Source organism: Carassius gibelio, chromosome B20, assembly GCF_023724105.1.
Source record: "Carassius gibelio isolate Cgi1373 ecotype wild population from Czech Republic chromosome B20, carGib1.2-hapl.c, whole genome shotgun sequence".
Lineage (NCBI taxonomy): Eukaryota > Metazoa > Chordata > Actinopteri > Cypriniformes > Cyprinidae > Carassius > Carassius gibelio.
In genome coordinates, this window is record NC_068415.1 from 8,624,777 (window position 1) to 8,648,924 (window position 24,148).

The 24,148-nt window shown below is 35.7% G+C and overlaps 1 protein-coding gene across 1 annotated transcript; it reads right to left on the reverse strand.

Annotated features, from left to right (window-relative positions):
* Window positions 1-868: 868 nt before the first annotated feature.
* On the reverse strand, window positions 869-23,870 carry LOC127983395 (visinin-like protein 1). Its single transcript, XM_052585572.1, has 4 exons — window positions 23,542-23,870; window positions 17,247-17,413; window positions 3,182-3,397; window positions 869-2,497 (listed from the first exon to the last, which is right to left on the reverse strand). The coding sequence occupies exons 2-4, from the start codon at window positions 17,406-17,408 to the stop codon at window positions 2,300-2,302; spliced, it is 576 nt and encodes a 191-aa protein (XP_052441532.1). The 5' UTR covers window positions 17,409-17,413; window positions 23,542-23,870; the 3' UTR covers window positions 869-2,299.
* Window positions 23,871-24,148: the final 278 nt, after the last annotated feature.

A 24,148-nucleotide genomic window follows, 5' to 3' on the forward strand; every position in this document is an offset into this window, starting at 1 on the left:
CCTTTGAGGTGACGTCAACCGGCGATTCTACTGTTTCATTATAAAAATATTAGAAATAAAAAAAAAAAATGTTTTATATATATATATATATATATATATATATATATATATATATATATATATATATATATATATATATATATATATATATTAGATTAATGCAATTGCTCTTTTTTCTTTTTTTTGTGCCCCTTAAAAAACGGGGCATAATATTTATGTAATATTTTTGGCCTTGTAAGCAATTACTTGAAGTATATTTATTTCTTTATTAATCAAAATTTACTTTTGTTTTTAAAATATGTTATTTGGTTTCTGTAGAGTGAATAATTAATAGGCTTTAATATTATCCTTTTATTGCTCCTTGCCATATCTAAACTATTTCTTCCCCAAATATCTCAAAACCTCTTAAGAGGATGCGCTTGCGCAGCCTTTTAATTTATTTTGTTATAGACTTCAATACATATTGCCGAGATTTATTTGACCCTCTAACTCTAGCACTCTCTATTTTAATTCTATTCTTTAAAAAATTTCCCTTTTAGACTTTCACTGTATTCATTTACTAACTGCTTGTTTTCTTAAAAAACACTAGCTTTTCTAATTATTGTATTCTATCTGTTTTCTTTGTTTTTATTATACAATTATAACAGGCATTTTCCATTCTCTAATTAAAATGCTAGCTTTCACCTTCTTCCTTAAATTACAGTACAAGGAAATTTCTTCTCAAAAGTCAATACAGACTATACATAAAATGTACTCATCAGTCCTGAAATGTGCTGAGAAACAAATTATATTGTAATTGCAGGTAATACATTTCCTTAAATACATGCTCCAGTTCTTTCAAATCAAACTCTGACATTGAGAAAAAAAATCCCATATACTCTTTTATTAGTTTAAACCACAACACAAGAAGTAGTGCAGCTATTGCATCAGGGGCACAATACATGCTACATGTACAAAATAACTTTTAAATTGGAAAAGTTCGCCATTGCATGAATTTGGTGCGGTGCCTACGTAAGTAAACATTACAATGACAAAGGTTATGCTTGTGTAAAGCTCTTGACACTGGCAGAATGTACTTTCAAATGAAGCACAGAAATGTGCTTCTTTAGAAATCGAGTTGGTGCTCAAAATGTGCAGTTGGTGCAAATGTCTGGATTTAAAATGTAATAACCTCAGGACTAGCCTTTAAAAGAGCAGCATGTAAAAAGTAGGAATAAATACAGTCTTAGACAATTTAGCTGTCAAGAACGGGTTTGAACAGGTACATTTTTTAGGGCAAAATCATTATTTTAATATCACTTTAACCCTAAAAATGATCTTCATAAATTCATTCCATGCTCAGGCCCCACATAAATCTGCACACTGATGTGCAATTTATTATATTTGATGACATTCTGAAACTGCACAGCTTGTAGGTTTAATATGGGAATATTTTTTATGCCGTAATATTTCGACCATGAGAATGAATGTATGCTCTCCGACAGATTACATTCGGCCACAGCGAATCCCTCTCATGTGATGTACATGCTAGACATAGAAGGTGTAGCCAACTAGCCTTTTCCCATCAATGCATCACAAATCTCTGTGAAACCAACAAATTATCCATCTAACTCTTTTTCACATCTCAAATGTTTCTTTTAAATAAGGCTTGTTATCATTCTTAATGCAGGATGCAAATGAGGGAAGTACTCTTAAGGCAAACCTAATGGCATGCGAATAAACTACATTTATATTCACCAACAGTACAAGCACATTTGAAGGGAAAAGTTAGATGGACATGAGCTTATCTTTTTGTCCATCTAGACGATTGGGTAAATCCGTAACAGTTACGATTACCATAAGAATCAGTTGGGATGACATTACGCAGTATATGGTACACATAGCTAGCATCAGTACAATAAATAGTAGCTCGATTTAATACAGCACATCAGTGATGCGCAAGCTCCAGTGGATTAAGAAGGTACTTTGCACACTCTTCACATTTTGGCAGTTAATTTCGACAACTCAATATATATGTATATTAATATTCATATAATTCTATTTGTGCATGGCATGGTCTGTGTGTGAGTATGCATTTCAGTGTATGCACATATGTGTGTGTGAGAGTGTATTTGTGTGTGCAAAGGTATTCGTATGTGAAATTCGTTAGCAAAGAACATTCTCATGCACACAAGTGTTTCAAACACATGAAGCGGATTCATTGAAAGGTAGTCCAAGCAATTTTTTTATCAGTGGAAATAGCTGCAAACTGAATGGAACATTAATCATTTGTGCAGTCCCTGGCTCTTTTCCTAGACGCTCATTTTTGCAGGTCACACTGCAGCAGTAATACAATGGACGGGTCACTCTTTGCTGCTTCTTTGAACTCTTCCAATGTGATCTGGTCGTCGTTGTTCTTATCCATCTTACTGAAGATTTTGTCAACCCGCTGCTCGGGCGTCAGGCCGTCCTCATTCATCTTCATCATGATAACAGTCCCCACCATCTTGTAGATTGCCTTTACGAGAAAAATAGAACAAGATGGGTTAATTAAAACTCGTAGAAGAGTCAAAGACACACTGAGCTAATGCTGCTTAATACAGGTGACTTTCCTCAAATCAGTCCCTTTATTGCCTTTTTTTCTCTTTCTGACCATGAGAGGGCGACCCACTCCATATATACAGTAGAACCACAGTTGTCAACTTGTAGGGAGGCCTCAAGATGACTTCAAATATGGCAAAACAGAAATTAAAACAAAGCAAAACAACTGAAAACCAAGACATTAATAACCAAGATTCCCCCAGTCTTGAAAAAAACATAAAATGATTTTAAAAGTGATATTTCTAGACCTGGAAAAGTCTTGTAAATTAACAAAATCATGTAACTCTATGGTCATTTTTATAATTAATATTAGTTTTTCTAGTTATGCTGAGTTCTAAAATAGTTTATTTGGTAGAAATTGTGGTTATGTAGAACATAAAAATCTTAAAAACTGGAAAAGTCAGTGGGAATTTAAATAGGGGTGCTCAAAAAATACAGAAATAATAATATAGCTTATTCAAGAAGATGGATTTTGAATGGAATTTTAGTTAGTAAAAAGTTAGGTAACAGCCAAGTTGAAATAATCCATAAAATAAGAAGTCATTTTAGTTATTTATTGCTTTGTATGCAAGTAAACAGGACAACAGACTGAATCGAGTACCTCAATGATCTCAAGCATCTCAACTCGTGTGATTTTGCCGTCTCCGTCCAGGTCGTACATGTTAAAGGCCCAGTTGAGTTTCTGTTCAAAGCTGCCTCGTGATGTGATGGAAAGGGCACAGATGAACTCTCTGAAGTCGATGGTGCCGTCTCCATTCTTGTCGAAGGTTCTGAAAGCGTGCTGAGCAAACTTTGAGGCATCACCATAAGGGAAAAACTGAAAAAGAGGAAAACGATACAAAAAGTTCCTGAACTTGATGCACAGAAAAAAATACGTCTGAAACAGCAGAAATACACTATTGTTCAAACGTTTGGGATTCTGTTACACCAAATACACAAAATAATGATCTTTAAAAAAGCATCATATGACCCCTTTAAGTTAGGGGAAGAAAGACGCATAACTGTTTCCACAAAAAACAGCAACTGTTTTCAACATTAATGCTTTGAACAGTAATGGCTATTGAAAATTCAGCTCTACCATGACAGGAATAAACAGCATTTTCAAATAAAAAATATATTAAAACAAAACGTTTTTTTATTGTAATAATATTTCACAATATTACTGTTTTCTATATTTTTGATCAAATATATGCAGCCTTGATGGGCATAAGAGACTTAAACGGTACTGCAAATTAGGAAAAGTTTAATGACTGTTATTTCTGTTAGTCAGAAATGCTCATCTTTACATTTTCTCACATTAAAAACCTGCCTAATTTTAGTGCCTTTTCAAATATCATTTAGTTGCATCAAGCTAAAAACAGGAACTTCACAGATATCACTATGAATGCATAATTTTTTTTTTTGTGGTGGGTGGGTGAGTGTATGTATGTACAGTATGTGTCTGTTAACTAAGACCATCAATGCCTAGTGCAATGCCTGCCTCTTTGCAGAAGAGGGCTGCAATGCGGACGTGAGCAGTGTAATCTGTCTGTGCCACTACAAGATCAACACACAGCTCCTCTTTGAAGGATGGTATCATCCCCTCCTAATGCTGTTACCCTCTCAATGACTGAGGGTAAAAATGATATTCACCTGTTCCCAGTGTAGTCCCAGCCAAACGCTATTTGTCACCTATTGTGCCCAAAACACCACTGATTTCCAAACTAATGAGCAACAGGGGGGGGATAAAGGGTTTTTATGCTGGCGCCAAGCTGCAGAGACTCAGGTAAAGTGAAGATTTATAGGCACCGTGGACAACACACAAAATATATCATGTTTTATAAGCCAAAAAGCAATTTGCTAAATCACAAGAAGGTTTTTAAATGTTATCTAACCTCACATTTGAGTGTACAGTTATTTGGCTGCTAAATATTACCCGATGGAATCACTGGAGTGTGATGGCAGAGCTGAACTAAGCTAATAATAAATTCTGAGCACTCAGGAACAGATGCCACGCTCAAAGACTGGGAAATGAGACTCTCGTAGTTTTCACCAAATGAGAGAAAAGAGTGTGTGTGAGTGTGTGTGTGCCGCAAGGACGACAAAAGCTGAAATCACCTACATAACCAGGAGCAGACAAAGTTCTTCAAGCAAAATAGTAAACAAACTAAATAATGTATATAAAAATGCAGAAAGTTTTGTGTGTTTAGGGATTGAGATAGATGACAGAACATGTCAGAAGTCAATGGAAAGTCCCCACCATGGCATTATGTGTATTTCAGGGGTTCAAGAAGGTTAATGATGGAGTTGAATATTTAAAAATATTGTTGGAACACTAACACGCCAAAATTATTAGAACACTAGTATTTTCACCAGCTAAAAATGTTAGTAATTTCAGTAATTTCTATCTTTTTTTTTTTTTTTTTGTCAGTGTAACCCAAACTTAACACAGTGGAATTAGATATATCCTATGCACATTGCAGATATCCTTGAATGGACACCCACTCATAAACCCACTAGCTAAGGCTGATGGGATGGCAGCTGTCTCTGATCTCATCGGTACAAAGCACTGCACATGACATGCAAGAAAAAATTAATAAATTGTGCTCACGATTTACTAATCCATTCTCTCGATGTACTAAAACGTGCACACAATTACTATTTCGTTCCCTAGATTTGCTAAAACGTCTGCACAATTTACTCATTTGTTCTCTTGGATTATAAATCGCGTACATGATTAAGCAAATCGAGGGAACAAAATAGTAAATTGTGCGCACGATTTAGTCTACTTTTATTACTGAATGCTATGTGCGAGGCTCCGTACATCAGAACTCAGCCAGCACAAAATCAAACGATCGAACACAGCGCCACCCTGTGAAGATGCAGAGTGCTCTCATATATCAAAGAGTTCACACACTGTCAAACTACTCCTCTGGGGTAGCACAGGACCGGTCATAAGCCCCTGCCAGACTGGCACTGGGTAGAGAAAAGAGAGCTGAGACAGGAAGTAATGCACACTGCGATGTACCCTGCACACATGCAAAATGATTCTCTCATGGGGCTGGTCCTTCTGCTCCATATGGCCTTGCCCTTCACCAAAGTAAAGGAGAGCAAAAGAAAACAAAGTGCAAGTCATGAAGAACTGGAGAGCTGCTGCTGTGGTGCGCGGCCCCCTCCCTAAATTCTTCCGGTTAAATCTGGCAGGTTACGAAATGTTTTGTTATGTAAAAGAGAGTTTTTTTTTTTATAACTATCTAGGGCATGGCTGTGAGAAATTCTCAACTTTCACATTACATTAATATTCTTCTTTTTACTGTCTTTTGGATCCAAGAACTGAATGTAGAAATAGATCTTCACATGTGTACTGTGTCAGAAGACATGCATTCATGTGGGAATGCCACCTGATCAAGATCCAAGTATCTATTCTCTGATGGGTACATAAAGGAGAAGAACAGTAATTTGCCATATTCAAGACATTGCAGAATAACATACCTTGTGTTTTTTTTATTCTTATTTTATAGTAAATTGTTTTGTTTTTTTTGAAAGCCATAATACCATTTATTTCAAAGTTTGGGGTCAGGATGATTTGTTTTGTAACAAAAAAATAAGAAAATTATACTTTCAGTCAGCAAGGCTGCATTAAGTTGATCAAAAGAGACAGTAAAGATGTGTACAGTGTTGGCAAATATTTATATTTCCATTTTTTTTTAATTAATCAAAGAATACTGGAAATAAGGCATCCCAGTGTCCTCTAATATATTAAGCAGCACAACTGTTTTCAACACTGATAATAATTGAAATGTTACTTAAGCACCACATCAGCATTTCTGAAGGATCATATGACACTGACGCCTGGGGCAATGGCAGCTGAAAATTCAGCTTTGCCATCACTGGTATAAATTACATTTTAAAATATATTCAAATAAAGAATAGTCATTTGAAATAATAATAAAAAACATTATTTATAAAGATTTTATTTTTTGGAATATTACTGTGTTTACTGTTTTTTTGGTGAACACAAGAAATGTCTTTTAAAAAACATGTAAAAAAATAAATAAAAATAAATAGACCCCAATCATAGTATAGCTTGACGGTTTACATTTCTATCCAGTTTTGCAGGATGGTGTAAACAGCAGTGGAATGAATGAAACATTGACTGTTTGTCTAAACAACCTGAATTTAGCTTTACAGTTGCTTTTAAAACACACAGTGCATAGCTTCCACTATTTGGCTAATCTGAAGAAGTCTAAAGAACAAGATAAAAACCATCTATACAGGAAATACAAATATTTGTTGTTAATAATTAAATTGATTAGCTTATAGATTTTTGATTAATAAAATTAAGAATACTATTAATATTAGTTTACCCAAATTTGAAAGTTCTGTGATAAATTACTCACCCTCATGTCATTCCAAACCCGTAAGACCTTCGTTCATCTTTGGAACTACCAAGCAACTAAAACATTCAAGGCCCAGAAAGGTAGTAAGGACATTGCTAAAACAGTCCATGTGAACATCAGTGGATCAACTTTAATTGTATGAAGCTGAAATTTTGAAGAAAAGTTTTGTTTTTGCTTTCTTTGTGCACAAAAGTATTCTCGTACAGCTTCATAAAATTACGGCTGAACCACTGATGTCACATGAACTAATTCTTTAACAGAATCAAACATTATTCTATCACTTATTAATGCTATTGAAATACCATTTATGAAACTACAATTACAGGTATTTATTAAGCATGTATATTACTGTAAGATTCAGTTAAATGTATACAATGTGCTTTTAATGTTTGTCTGTATGTATTTATATTAATGATCAATCATTTATGTATATATGTATATACGTAGGACAAATTCCTTTTGTGCTAATTAAAATGTAGTTTTTTGGAATTAAGAATGCAAAATTCTTTGACTTATTAATAGGCTAGAATTTTAATAACTTTCACTAATTGACTAGTCAACCATCATAATGCTTGTAATGACTTTATTTGTATGCGTGATAACCGTGAGTCAAACCCATGAACTGTGGCATTTCTAGCAATACGCTCTACAGAAGGCAGCACTACAGGGTAAAAGTGCGCTCAGCAGATCCAGATTCCTCTGCTTGCCATCAAGACATGCAACAAAAGCACATTCCTACAACATCTTAGTCACCATGCAAGCTGTCAACACTGTCATCACACATATAAACCTCCACAGTGAGCAAAGGAGAGACAGCTGTTGAGGGCTCAGCATGCAGTTCAAATCAACTGGCTTCTACAGCAGGGCTGACCTCAGCGGTGATAACACTAACCGGCTGGATGGTAATGCCTGAGCTGGAAGATTGCCATATCTCTCAGCATAACACACACACAAACACACCTACATGTGCTGTACAGTGGTCAACACAATCAGACGCCTACTAAAAAAACAGCTACAAAATTGTGGCAGCACTCATTTTGACAATCATAATCAATAAGTTATGTCTGTTTATAAGAGCTGTTAAGTTCTTCATCAGAACACCTTTTGAAGAGACCTGCAATGCCCATAGTCTCAACCCCTTGACTAATGCCAATTCTGAGTTGGCCATTATATGTCAGCATTAAGAGCTTTATAAAAAAGAACTGGACATTAAAAAAGCATGAATTACTGGATAATATAATGAAATACAGCCAAAAATGTTGCATACGCTTTATTTGGTAAGGTCACACAGCTAATTTTGAAATGCCTTTTTCCAAGTGGTATAATCACAGTATCCACCAGTAGGGGGTAATGGTGCTTTGCTAACCATCCAGACATTAACCTTTTAAATGCCACAAACACTAAAAGTGTTCATTCACCCTTACCAAAAAAAAAAAAAAGCAAAAGAAATAACATAAAATGAAATAAAAAGACAACAACCATTGAATTGTAGTTTTTGTTACGGTCTCATTTTAATATTGGTTATATACTATTAGGCCTATAATATTTATTAATATTTTGAATTCACTTTTTATATTTCCAGTCTTTTTTTGTGCTTTTGGCATGTTTTATTAGTTTTATTATAATTTTAGTAATTTTAGTACTTCAACATAGAATTTCATTTAGTTTGCAAAGTAACATTTCTCAGTTTTCATTTAAGCTTTTTTAAGTGTTGTTCATCTTATATTTATGTCCTTTTTCAAGTATTAATGCTAAACATATTAAACCAAAACAAAGATTTACCTTCTTAACATAAAAAAATACTTCTCCTTTAAAGATTAAAAATGACCCACTTTGTCACAGAACTTCACAACCCATGAAATGTACAGAGTAAATGAATTACACATGACTGATTCTCATCCACTCCTCTATACGAGAACATTTTAAAAGCCTTTTTCTTCCTTTACAGCAAAGTGCTTCTCTTGAAGCCCATGAATCATGAATAAACAATGTCTTATAATTTATGCAACCTTTCCTTTCCCCCCAACATACACAAGTTACTTCACGACAGGCCAAGGAAAGAATTCAGAAGGTGTATGCCACAACGACATGATATCATCCTCCTGCTGAGAAATGAGTGAAGTTAAAAAACTCTCTTATTCAGCAAAAGACAGCATACCATCTGCACTAAATTTAAATTAGCATGCTAACGAGCATCGCTAAGCTCAGATATGGATTATGTAAACTGATGGTGGCATGCTGTTCTGGGTTTGGCCTGCTTTTACACTTGAGTTAGAGCTACAAAGCAAATTCAAGCTCCTCAGATCAACTGTACCTATTGAATTGCTAATAACTGTCTAATTAGCCTGGGAATGATTGAGTAGTAATGACATGTTATGGCAATACATGTCTACTTAGCCATTTCTGTCAGGTCCATTAAGTCAAGAGAACACAGACAACAAAAATAAATTTAGAATTTTTATTGATTAGATTGCAAACAGTTGATATTCCTGAATTGAAATTTGGCGGTATGGCTCTGTCCTCTGACCTTTCATGAGCACCATGAAATAGCAGAGAGTCAGAGGACAGCAGCAGCAGCAGCATTAGGCAACGCTCATGCAGTTTAGGACTGTGGGAGCTAAAATATCCCCCGAGAACAGAGCAACCAACATAAAGCAAATGCCACGTTATGCATAAGGAGGAGCTGGGGAGGTGGTGGGCAGCAGAAGCGAGCAGCAGCCTGTGTGAGCAACTGAATGTGCTTTAAATAGGGCGCCTTGTTTGAGCTTTGGCCATTGAGCAGCGAGGGGAGTTAACCAGCTGGAGCAGATCAGCTGACAGGACAGTGTTATTGATAAATAGCATTAGCAGCGTCTTGACTACCTGGCCTGCCAGAACTGACGCTGACGCTCAATTTCTGGGACATAATGCACATCCTTACATATCTATCTAGAGTCATTTCATGCAAATTATCAAATAAACTGTTTGCATATCTCCTATGATATTTTTTTTCTCTCTTTATGAAGTTTCAGGTTTGGGTCTCAATGCTATGTTTGAATTCCCTGGGGAGGTTTGTTTCAGGCATTGGCACGGAAATTGCAATGTCTCAAGTCATGATACAGATTAACCCAGTGGTTTATATGGATTTCCTTAGTTAGTTGCAGTTGCACTGTATTATTTGATGTGATCAGTGTGCATGATGTGTGCAAGTAGTGCAACTTTGAAAATTACATTTTAAACAGCCAGCAAATCTACAGTGACTGCAACATAATAGATACATTTCACATAATTACATATTTTCAAAACCAACTAATCACTGGGTTGCCTAAATAACTAGTAGATTATTTGTTCTTAAGGGAGCCCAGATTAAATGAGGCTGATAGTTAGGCAGAGTCCAATGAAATGGAGCACAATGAAGGGGCCTCGAGACACGGTTTTAATCTTTTCTTATTTTTTTTTTTTTTCATTTCCAACATTAATTTGATAAAAAGTGACAGTAGAGATTTTTTCAAATAAATGTTGTTCTTTGTAACTTGCTATACATCAAATAATCACGTGTAATTTTGTATCCACAGAAATATCAAACAACACACTTTTTGACAACATTGATAATAATAAATATTGCTTGAGCACCAAATCAGCATGTTAGAATGATTTCTGAAAGATCATATGACTCTGAAGACTAGAATAACTGCTGCTGAAAATTCAGCTTTGCATCAAAGGAATAAATTCTATTCTGAAATATTAATTAATTAATATAAATAAATATTAAAATATTAAAATACAAAAGATTGTTTTCACTGCCCTTTTGATTAAATAAATTCACCCTTGATGAGCATAAAAGATAAACTATGTCCTCTGTATATAACAAATGTTTTACCCTCGCTTTTTTTTTTTAATTCCATGAAGATTAAAAAAAAAGAAAATCACTCTTTAAGAGAAAAATTACATTCTTAATTAGATTTTTACATCAGTGGTTTTGCTTCAATTTTAGATGGCAGCGCATTATCTGCAACCTTTAGGAACAATAAGTTTGGACCCTTACTAAAGTTCATGTTAATATAATGGCACTTCAAAATCCATTATTATTAGTGAGTTTTGCAATATACCACATACAGTTTAAAGGGATAGATCAAAATTAAAATTCTCTCATTAATTACTCACCCTCATGTTGTTCCAAAGGCACAAGACCTTCATTCAAATTCAGAAAACATATTAAGATATTTTTGATGAAATCCCAGAACTTTCTGATCCTGCATAGACAGCATTGCAACTACCATGTTCATGGCCCGGAAATGTAGTAAGGACTTCGTTAAAATAATCCATGTGACATCAGTGGTTCAAGGTCTTTACGTGTTTGGAACAAGATGTGGGTGAGTAATTAATGACAGAATTTTCAGGGGAAGTATCCTTTTAATAAACTGTATTATTATATAGCTGCATGCTGTAGCCAGTCCAAACAAACTTTTCAGCCTAATACATTATTCCTGTGATCCAGTGCATCAGAGAAGCTCCAGATAGCCCTTAGGCCTCTACAGCGCTAGGATTTCAACAAGCAGATAATAAGGTCTCAAAGGAATAAGACTAAGTTAACACAATATCCCGAGAAGGCGGGTTAGCACCACAAACTGAGTTGACTTCGCTAACACAGGGGTCATGGATAATCACCCTCCCCCTGCACTACTGATTGAATTATATGGGCAATGTGCCCAAGGGATTATTGAGCTTGGCTAACACTAGCCTTCCATTACTACAACGGTCCCCGATAGCATTATGTAAACACTTTTTATTCCTAACTGTTCACTTTGGATCTGATTCTGAGTGGGAAGAACAACAAACAGTTCATTCATTTTCATGAATGGTCAGGGTTGATTTAAATACCAATACAGAGTGCCGCTGCAATGCAATTTCCTTAATTCTCTCGAAATGACAGACTGATGACGTCTCTGAGAACCGCATTTCTTTTCAGTGCATTCAAACTTTTAATTTAAAGCTGAGGACTCAATAAGTTTGGCATTTGTAATGAGGGTTGAATCAATTGCACCCCATAACAGTTCTGCTTCAGTGACATTCCCATCTACAAACAAGGAAACAATCAATTCATGCAAATGTTTCTTGAGCTTGAGTTACACTATATTTGTTTATGGCTACTTTTTACACTCTGCGATTAATTTGCCCTTCGTAAACTGATTGAGTGTTTGAGGTTCAGGGTTGGTTAGCCAAAGGGCGCATGTTCTGACCCCACTGGAAGTGACCTTTGAGCTGGTCAGAGCCCTAGGTGAATATCAGATAGGAATCGCAAGCCCCTTCACATGTCCAGCCAATCAAAGCCCTTCTCTGAATAATGTATGATGCATTCTCATCCCATCTGACCATAGATCACAGGCAAGCACTGCACTCTGCTGGCAGGAGACCTTGAGGTGACATTGGGAAGAGAAGAACTGGGCTGCTTTAGTGACCGTCAGCTAATCAAGAGAAACATCAGAGCATTTTCCACCCATTCAGCCCTCGCACATCACAGAAAGTCATGTGAGGCAGACTGCAGTCAACACATGAACACATATGCTAGCCTTCCATTGATGATAAAGAAAAGCTTCTCAAACGGATGCAGTCTGTGTGTGCAAAAGTTGGGAGGGCAGCAGGAGTTAGAGCGCCAGACATTCTTATTCCACAAATCAAGATAAGACAATATATAAAATAAAATAAAATAAAATATTTTTTATGCTGTGGTGACCAATACAGCAGTTTTAGACATACTGAAACAGTTATGTTTTCAGTTAATTAAACTAGGATGGCGGTTGAAGGTGCTTTCCACATATCTGGACATTGATGCCTTTCATAAATTGTCATGTATACCTGAAACCAAGAGACACAACACAACTAGAAGTCTCTCATATAATACCGTGGTCTGTTGGTTTTAGGTTTTAGTTAGTTTTGACTGGCCCAATACAACAACAACACTGTCTCAGCCAAAGGTGTGAGATTGGGGCGGGTATATCTGTTTGACTGACCAATGGAAAACAGGGGGTGTGCTCAGTTTGATTCATTCTTTTTTGTAAATCAGTTTGGTGATGCTATAAAGGAGCAAAAAATACATATTTTCACCTTAAAGTTACGTAAATGCAGTTAGTTAGCTATGTTTAAGTTGAATTTGCACTCATTCATTTAATTAATACAATTTTTCCACAACTGCAGAACCCCCAAACCCTGTTACACTACTGTTATGCACAATGACTCAAGAGTATCACTTCTGATATTATGTTCATTCTGAAAAATGAAGTACTCTGTCATTACCTAAAATAAAGCTTAATGATTTTTGAGAAAAATCCAATAATATTGAAGCCTTTTTAATGTGTGAGTCATACACCGGCCTTTGTGAGACCGACAACTATTCTTCTAAAAAGCCATTATTATGATGATAATTATTATTAAATACATCAATGTGAAAATGTTTACATTATTTAATTGATAGCCTGAATAAACAATGATACTAGAAATATGAAGAAAAAATGCAACTGAATAATGAGGCTTGTTATCCTTGATAGGTCATCTTACAAGAACTGTGGATGGGGAATAAGATGGTGTCCTATCGATCGCAGGGAAGCAATTTGTCTCCTTATCCAAGACAACCTTTGTGTGACACCGGGGTCCTCCATCTTCTCCACAAAGCTATCATTAAACAAAATGGATACTTCAATATATCCAGAGTACATGGGTCATTCATTATTGCATTCCAACAGAAAGGACAATCCCACCCCCCCCCCCCCCCCCCCCGTCTGCTACTGTACTTAAAGATACATGGACAGTCGTTCAGCCTCACTTGCCACTTCACCATCTGACATTAAGCATCCTTTTGGTTGGTTTCACTTTGTAGCTGCACGTAATCTGACTTTACAGCAAATACCATGAATACATTTTTGTTCAAACTTCCTCACACCAAAATCTATGAAAGAAGACAACTGGTGATGCCATGTTAAAAAAAAAGAAGAATCAAAATGCCTCTCTTTTAGGTCTATATTTGACAAAAACCTAATTAAACACAAGAAGGGATGAAAAATTCCCATGAACCAATTAAAGTTACATGCTATTTAAAGTGATGACTTCTTTGTGCAAGAAATTAAGCACTAGAAACTCTAGAAGCTTGCTTTGATTTTTCTGGTATCTTTGTACACACAAAACAAGTGCAAAAAAGAAATGGGTCCAGACAGCCTATGCATGTTTGTCATGCTCAGCGTGGGAAAATGAAAGTGTACTAATTTTAGAAAATTCTCTGGTTGTGACTGCAACTGGAAGTCAACTTCAATGATGTGCCTGCTGTAACAGACGATGTGTGTGTGTGTGTGTGTGTGTGTGTATGTGTTTGACTGTGCGGTTGATCGAAACAAGGTGGCAGTGACAGTCAAACATAAAATAACTTCCAGAACCCCATCAAATGTCTTGATAAGCAGTTTTAAGCTTGTATTGATATAGTTTCTTCATAATACGAGGATGTTTGGTGTTATGTTTGGCTGTTATTTTAAAATTGTGATTATTTCGTTGCTTTATCTGATAGAATCACAAATAAAAGTAAAAATGAATTAAAATGCATGATTTAAAAAAATAAATTCGGCTCATTTTCTGGAAAACAAATATTTGTTGTTAACACTTTACAATAAGCTCCCATTAGTTAACATTAATTATTGTATTAACAAGCAATGCATTTGTGACATTTGTTAATCTTTGTTAATACAGCTTTTCATTTTTAGTTGATAGTCCATTAAATAATATTAACAGATACAACATTTGCTTTAAAAAAAATTTACTATATAAAATTTTGAAAATAACATTAACATTAGTAAATGCTTTAGGAGTATTTTTCATTGTTAGTAACTAATGTTAATAAATGGAATCTCACTGCTAAATGTTACAATTGTTTGAATTGGCATTTTTAAACTAAACAGAATTTTGCATATAGGTGGCTTCGAATATTAGACCCAACACATTCATGTGATGAAACCTTCAAATTATCATCCATCAAATCAAAGAAATCTTCACATTTACCCAGAATTAGACTGATGTCTAGATGTCTAGCCACATCATTGTCTATGCCACACCAGGGCTGCAAACCAGACGTCACCCTGTCGTTCCACATTCATGTGCTGTGAGATCAGATCAGTGCCGATGTTCGATCCACCACAGCTCTTCGTTTGGCCACAACATGAAGCTCTGAGCTGTCTGATGAGGGTGATGTAACAAACTGGTGTCAAACAAAAAATAATAATTATCTGGTAAAGATAATGTCCCCTGCATTGCCCCGTCCCCTTCTTCTCGAGAGATTTACTGTCACATGCGTGTGTCCTGCCAACCACCTCTTCACCGTGTATGTCATCTCTTTAACTGGCAATTTGATCTGAACATGCAGCATTCAAGTGCTTCATTCAGCACAAACCTAAAGTCCATAACACAGCACCTCATCACTGTTGTCACAGTATTAACATCTGAAACCGTAGCAAACAATTGAACACCAGCAGACAAAGGGATCACTTTACTGACACCATGTACAGCCTTCACCTCTGTATACTACTGGCAGATTAATCACAGAGGCATTGCAACCTTAAGGGTAATAATTTCCCAAATACTCTAGTTAGTATGACACTGCTGGAGTCTGAAGGAAGGCAGTGTAATTTTATTCCAGTTTATAATCTGTCCTGATATTTTCTGTATGTCTATTGTTTAAGATGCACTTGTTATCAACAGGTGGATTTATGCGATCAACACCATCTGACCCCAAAGACGATTACTGTACAAACTGTATCAAATATCTGCAGATAATGCAGAGAGCGGTTCTTTTATCCATAGAACTGATCTCATCCCCAGTCTAGTCTGGCAACCTATTATTGAAAAGTCATGAATCATTGAAAAGATGCTAAATTTAGCAACCAATATGGCTTCCACAAAAACAGAACGAAAGACAATGCCAGCAGCCTCCTAAGCTTTGCCCATACAAATCATGCTAATTCCTGGGCTCAAATTATTACCTCTATAACTCCATATAGAGGAGCTCAGATTATTGCCTCAACATTTATAGAAAAACTATACCGGTACAAAGATAGCATCTCAAATACTTTAAACCTGATAAGTGGTAAGGAAAAAAAATTATCCACAAATAAATTTAGAAAAAAGATTCTAAATAAAATATCTTAAAACACACACATATTGGTTCATGCTCATATTGTAAGTAAGTAAGTTAGTAAGTAAGTAAGTAAATAAATAAATAAATAAATAAATAAATAAATAAATAAATATCAGGGGCAGCTGTGGCCTAATGGTAAGAGAATTGGACTTGTTTCCTGGAGGTTTCTGGTTCGAGTTTCGGTGTTGGCAGGAGATCTTCCACCCTCAATACCCATAAGGTACATAAGTCAAAAATTAAAGTAATTCTGCCTCGTTTATAAAAATAAATAAATATGTAAATTTAAAAACACCTAAGCCACATTAATTAAATTAAAAAGCAAGTAGGATGATTCATCACTGACCAAAGCCAATCACAAAACACCTCCTCCCAGTATTGCTGTGCCTCAAGCAGTGTAAGTGTCAGAACACACACACACACACACAAAATCATTCAATCCAGTCCGCATGAACTCAGTGCCCTGCTAATGTGAAGCCATCCATTTCCTCTCCTTTGGATTTTAATAAAACTATCTCATTAATATCATTTAGCTGTAAAACCAGCCATCCCTGATCACTAAAAGACTTGGCCTATAGCAGGTTTCTGTTATTTATGTTCATTTCAAGCCAATCTGAAAACATTGTGGTCTCTGAGCAGAGCTGTGAGATGTGTGGTTATTTACTTTGGCTTTTAGTAGAACTGATCTTCCATAATGCCTTTACATAATTCATATTCATATTATGCAGCAGGTAGTGTCATATTATAATTGGATCTGCAAGGCTGTACAGTAGATACACTCAGCAGACAAAGTCTAATCTGCAGCAAAATGTTTCCTTGCCAGACAGTCAAAACTATAATATATATCCTCACAATCTAAATGACTGAACCCTATAAAGAGAGCAAACCCATTATTACAGCAACTGTTCGTGCTTGACATGCCATAAAGAAGCCAGCCGTATGAATAGCCAGCTAGACCTGGAGATCTGAGTGGTGCCAGTTATACATTATACATCAGACTATCCAACTGAATGACTCAGAGGGCTCTTCCAGTCACTTGTAAATCACATGGCGCATCTGATGCACTCCTCAGTGACCTCTTCAGTCTGGAGCAAGACCAACGAAAAGCCAGTGTATCACAGAGCAGCTAGCATCCCTACCTTAACATACAGCTGCTGGAACTCATCCAGGTTGAGTCGGCCACTGGGGCAATCCTTCAGGAAGCCTTTGTACCACTGTTTGAGTTCATGTTCATTAAATTCTGTGTTCTTCACCAGGTCCTCCATTACCTCAGGGGTCAGCTTGCTGTTCTGTTTCCCCATGGCGTCTGCAAGGCACAGAAATCAAAATAGCTGTGATCTCACTCTGCCTGGAGCTGTAGTTCATTTTAACTGCGGGAACTGTATAAACTGTATAAAGGTTGCTCTACAAAACTGAGGCCATTTACAGTATGTCCCTCCGATAAACTACCATTTGGAAAGTTTCTTATGCTGACCAAAGCCCGATTTGGAGGGTAATTGTTTCTCCATATTTACATATCACCTCAGTGACAAAACTCATGGATTCGGATGGTGATTTATTCACAGTGGAGGATCGAGTTCTGTGATCCTACAAACCTAGGAATGCGCTGCTCACGTGGCAATTTACATGGTTGTCTAATGTAACCAAAATTAATTTTATCCACAAATGTATTCTTATTATTGTGTAAAATGTATTTAAAAAATATGTATGTAAAATGTATTCTTAATATTCCAAGCATATTTTATCATATATAATACTCTTTATTATTTGATTATTTAAATCTCTTGTTTAAAAATAAGTAAATAGATGCACTATAGTTATACGCAATATAGTTATGTGTATATCTGTTTATAATAAACATTTTTCAATTGTATTGCATACCTGCTGCTGCCATAACAAAGACCCATTTCAAATGTTTACATGCTTTTCTTTTTCTCCTCCCAGTCGCTGGGGTGGAGGAGTTATAAAGTATTGTTCTTTCAAATACTTTCCAGCATTTCAGTAATAAATATGTATGCAAATTACACTGAAGTACAACAGTTACTGTACGGTGTTCTGGAGTGTTCAGAAAGGGTTTAAACACTGAATTTCGAATCATTTTTTTTCTCGTAAAATCAGAGCTATGGATTCGTACAGCAATTAAATTATCAAACAAACTTGGTGTTTGTTAAAAAACAGTAGGAAATTCGGCCTGGATTCGGATGGCAATTAAATCACCAACTACCCCCAGTAAATGGTGACAACAATTAATGTCCGAGTAGAGCTAAAGTTAAATTTTTAGCATCTTTACTCCAGTCTTCTGTTACACGTGATTTTTAGAAAGCATTGTAACATGCTGATTTGGTGCTCAAAAACATTTCTTTATCATCAATGTTGAAAACAGTTGTGCTATTTAATATTTTTATGTGAAACTGTGAAAAATTTCGGAAACATTTCAGAAACTTTGGAATCTTCTGGTAATTTTTGGGAAATTTTCCACCCTTTTGCAACCCTAGTTTAAACCGTCCTTACTGTATAAATTATAAATTTCTCTCCAAAATACAAAACATCATCTGACCCCAAAATTTGGTATAAATATAAACACTTTTGTATTCAAAAACCCAGACAGAACATTTAAAACCCTGCAAAACTCACATTCATTTCCCACATCATAATCACCTACAAAATCAAACATGAAAAGGAACCCGTTTCACCATACATTCATTTAAATAAGTTCCAAATCAAGAATGCATTCTTTTATAGTTAAGTCTGGATTCAAGGTTTCTTCTTTATCTTAAATCGCCTATGGAGTAACAGTTACAGTTTATATATACTGTAAATATGCAACACAAATTGAATTGAATTTGAGAAAATGGAATATTAAGCTAAGTGCACCAATACTGATATACTAAAGGTACACTGCAAGCGGGAATACTCATTTCATAATTAATATCATGGCTAAAATAAATCTAAGCAAGCCTGGCAGAATATGATGGCTTGAGTGAGTCATTGTGGATTATATCATTCCATGCTAGCTGATTACATTTAAAGGAGGCTTAAATCAGTGGGACAAACAGTGCAGTGTTTTTCTTGAAAGATCCCATCATTTTCATTAACACAAAGCCATTCATACAGTTGTCTTAGCACAGGGAAAATGAAAAAGCACCTAGAGAGTATTCCAGAATAGACTGTCATATATTATCTCACTAGGCATGAGAGGTTTCTCATAAGAATCCCCTATTTCAGCTTATAATTATTATCATAAATGTGTCTGTCCCTTTGGAGGACGAGCAGTGTTTTATCCTGCCCACATCCCCTAGCATCTTTCCCCCAGATGGCTGTCACACACAGTGTGTATGTTACTGTCAGGGAAATGGGTTAATTAAACAAAGCATCATATGCATAATTACCAAAAGATCACCACATCCTAAGCTTCAATGTGACATTTAAATTTTTTTACAAATTAAAAAAGCCCATCCTTCTGTTACATTAATAAAGGTTAAAATAAAAGCAGAAAGAGAGATGGAAAGCATGGCAACAGTGCTGCGGATGAAATGCTGATTAATTCTGCTGCTTTTTAATTTTTTCACTGCTACTAAATCATACAGATGAGCTCTCATCACATTCATAGAGGCTCACATAAACACTCGATGAGAACGTTGTGCTTCAAAGTTCATTACAATAAATTTTCAGTCTGAGACTGACAAACGAGCAGCGATGCTGACGATAATGAGTACTAATTTAGTTTCCCACACAACTGCGTTTTATTTTCAATCAAATGGCAAATGGAGTAAAAGACACACATTGACTGTTCTCTAAAGGCAGGAATGCAGAAAATACTTCTAAAAAAAAAAAAACATTTACATGTTAACCTGGTGAAAATTAAGCCATCAAGCCCGGATTGTGAGCCGGTGTGCTTTTAAAGGCAGGAACATAACCCGTCTTAGGGTTATAACCCAAGCTGAAGACTGCATTGGAGGCCCAAGTCCTTGGGGAATACCTCTCTTTATAAGGGATCTACCCAGGAGAAAAAATCACAGCATAGCAAATTCAGAGAGCTAAAAACAGCCGCCCTGATACAGACTATGAGTCAGCAATAATGCATTGCCGTATAGCTTATTCCCATTCTGTGAGTGTGATTTATGATACCAAACTAATTAGATGATCGGGATCATTCCTAATTGAATCCTCATCCAGCTGATGCCTCGAATGTCAAAGATTTACATGATTTCTGTCCAGCCACAAAACTGAAGGTTCAAATGATCCAATAATTGGTCAACAGGATTTGGTGGAAACGTTTGGTTCTCATAATATCGCTGATTTACAGTATTTCTACCAGTTGAGGATTGAATAGCTTACTCATAAATTAAAATTCATCATTTTCTGATGTCATGTGAACATGACTTTCTTCTAAAACTTCAATCGCACACAAAGCTATCTTTTGGGATTTTCCCCCTTTTTGGAGTTTTACAGCCCCTGGTCAAATTTATATTTTTCACAGTATGGAAAAGAACACGTCAAAATGGTTTTCTTTTGTCGCTCAATTGAAGAAAAATTCATGTTTGAAATAATGACAGAATGTTCATTGTTAAGGCATAGTTCACACAAAATAAAAAACTTTTTTTTACACACTCTCATGCTGTTTCAAACCTATATAACCTTCTCTTTTTTCTGTGTAACATAAAAGAAGATATTTTGAGACTTTTTTTATTCATAAAATGGCAGTCAATGCAATGGTAACCAAAATTGTTTGGATGGCAAATTATCTTTGTTTTGTATTCCACCAGAAAGACAATTATTTAGATTCACTCAACTCACTATTTGATTCGATTCACAATTTTTATTTCACGATTCGATTCATGATTTTTACAAATTATTAATTAAATGTGTCCTTTTATTATTGGTTGGACAAATTGTATAATTGATTGTATAATTTCAAAATCTAAAAATCTAAAAATCCAAAATCTTTTGTATATTTTGTAATTTTGTTTAATTGTTTTCCACTGTAAACAAAGCAGCGCTGCACTTATGAACTTTAATATGCATTGCATAGAGGCAAGATGAAAAGAAAAAAATACCATCTAAACTTTTCTAAAAACAGTAAGTTCCCCTCAGACATTCATACATTCATATAAACTCCTACCCCTAATTGAATCGTGATTTGTTTTGCACCTCAACCGATTTGAATCGTCACATCTTTTAATCGATTTTCAACCGGCTCACAGTTAATCGTTACATCCCTAGGTTTGAAGCAACATGAGGGTGAGCAAATGTTGACAGAACAATCATTCTTGGGTGAACTATCCCTTTAAATTTAGACCCCCATCTAAGCTATCCAAATTGTAATATACTTTCAGTAAACTCTCCAGAGAGGAATTTCAATGTACTTTAACAATGAGAAACAACTACAGAAATTACATATGCAATACTAATTTCCAAATCCTACTGTTAAATCTTTTTAAGAGCACTCTAGCGGACAGTTTTACGAGGATGCATGATAATCTTTTGTCTCAGTGCTGTGAAAACTGTCCAAAACTAACTCATTTCAAAACCTTTAAAAAAAAAAACTATTCCAACGTTTAGGATTGAATTTGCCATGTATATATAATAATAAGATGCAAAAATGAGATATTGCTACTTGTTGCATAATTCTAGACAAAAAAAAATGTGGTGTAAGATTAAACAATAAGGTGCATTTGATCTACTGTTACTGTTTTGAAAATAATTGGTCACTGCAGGCTATAAAAGGAACCAAAGAGCCTGTCTACCTAAAAAAGCAATAGTCCACTCCATTTTCCATTTAGGCTGCATCAGTGCTATTTCTACTGCAACAGGAGAGCAGAGAGAATTCTCTGTCCCCTGTGACTATACTGCACAGGTTGAATCGATCTCTTAAAATGATTTTGCCTTTTCACGCGACACTGCTGTAATGCAGATGGATTAAACTGATCTTTTGCATACACAAAGACTAGCAGTGGTTCATCCAAAGTAGCAGCGGCACGGTGGAGCACACAGCATATTCTGATTTACTATGAGTATATGTTGAGATCATCTTATATTTGCGCTACAAAAAATGCTGTATGATCAACACAACAATGCGTTATGTTGTACAAGCATTTGTGTCATCTAAGAACTGACTAGCAGGCATTATGATGACTATGCAAACTGAGCCCTGTCCAGAGATCAAAAGGCGTTTTAAACCCTGAGTCGACTCATCACAACAGTGTTCCCATCCACACAAGCCTGACAGATTATATCACATGTGAATTTAGCCAGCCAAATGATTTAGCACGTAGCTTATCCAGACAGTCACTTTATATAACAAACATTTCAATTATTTCATTATTTTACAGTATGACCTTGAGAGTGTAAGATTGTAGGTAATTGATTATAGGAGATACATGCTTAAAACGTAACTATGCTATCATTTCTGCTCTTTCACCCTTGTACATATGCAGATTCTGCAGCATATGAGAAGCTGTATTAGCAGAGAGGACAGTTGATCAAGCAAGTAATTTACCATTTTTAACTATAAAAAAGCAATATAACAGCATTATGATATCCTCCTAATTGATAAATCCTGAAGTAATCTTGTTGGAATTTCTAGCTGGAAGTGATATTATTGGGAAATTCCTATAGAATTCTATCATAACACAAAACTAAAACTAGATATTTAGAAGAAACAATACAAATGCCCCTGTAGGACGTCAAAATTAATTAATTTAAATTAATTTAAAGGAAATGTTTAGGATTTCAAAGCTCCAGGTATTCTTTAACTGTACAGAAGCAAAACACAATACAAGGAGCATTCGGTTTATGACATAATAAAGAAATGACATAAGAACCAAAGGATGATTTTATTTGAATCTTAAGATTCTGTATTCTATTGGAATCATTTTGCATTGGTTTGGAAATTACAATACAATTCCAAAAAGAATCCAGTTCACATTCATTGACTTTTTTTTTGACTCACTAATCTGTCAAAAGCACAAAATAAATGATATGCACCAACCTGTGCTGCCAAATACATTTCTCACCTAGCCCTAGAATGACACACAGTAGATAGCCCATAGCCACGTAAGATACACAACTAGACGTGTACACCTGGGGCCATTGTCAACAAATGTCCATTTATTTGACCTCAACTTTACTACTGTGTCCTCTGGTAACACTCTGGGTGTTTTTAACTCATAATGACATTTGTATAATCCCCACACAGTGATGCATATATTGCTCACAGTCAATTTTAATAATATTTACAATGAAGTGGATTAAAATGGTGAGGGGTTTGTCTATACAAAATTATTCATAATTATACACATTTCATCTTCTGAGATTTATCAGAGTATTGCAAGTCTACAGGTAGGCTAGATGAACCAGCTCGTCATGTCAATCAATAACGACTTTCTAAAGGTTTCTTATTCCAGCGAAAACACATATTCATGAGGGACTTACCGATACGGAGAGGCAAAGGGAGGTTTGACGAGTCCTGCTTCGGGAGACTGTAAAAGGTAAACGCGATGAAAGTGCTCACTAATCGGCTGACAGCTGCGGTGAGGTTTCTTTGGGGTGAAAGGGAGAGACGCAGCGATTACTGCAGCGAGGACAGTCCACGCTCGCGCAGCGCTCGAGGTGATGTGACGCTACAGATATACAATAGAGCTCAGCGTCGGTCTGTGTTCATCACCACCAACCTATCTCGTGTTTTCACAGTGCTCCGCGAGCTCTGCTGTGGTGTGTGCTCTTTTGAGTGTGCGCAAATTGTGCCTCTTCTCGCTCTGACCGAACTCGGATAGAGCAATGATAGAAAATGACATCAGCAAGTCAGCTACATGTGAAAGTCTTTTTAGATCCACGCATTCCGTCTTTGTTATTTCTAGTAGGCTATTTTTCTATTGTATCATTATTATTTATTATTATACATTTTTATTGTGCAATTGCTTTCAAGGCTCTGTTAGAGCCTATATATATATATTCTAAAGAAAATTATATAGGGCGAAAATAGTTGTTAACGGGGTGGATATAATCGCCGAATAGATTAATCCTTATTATATATTATATA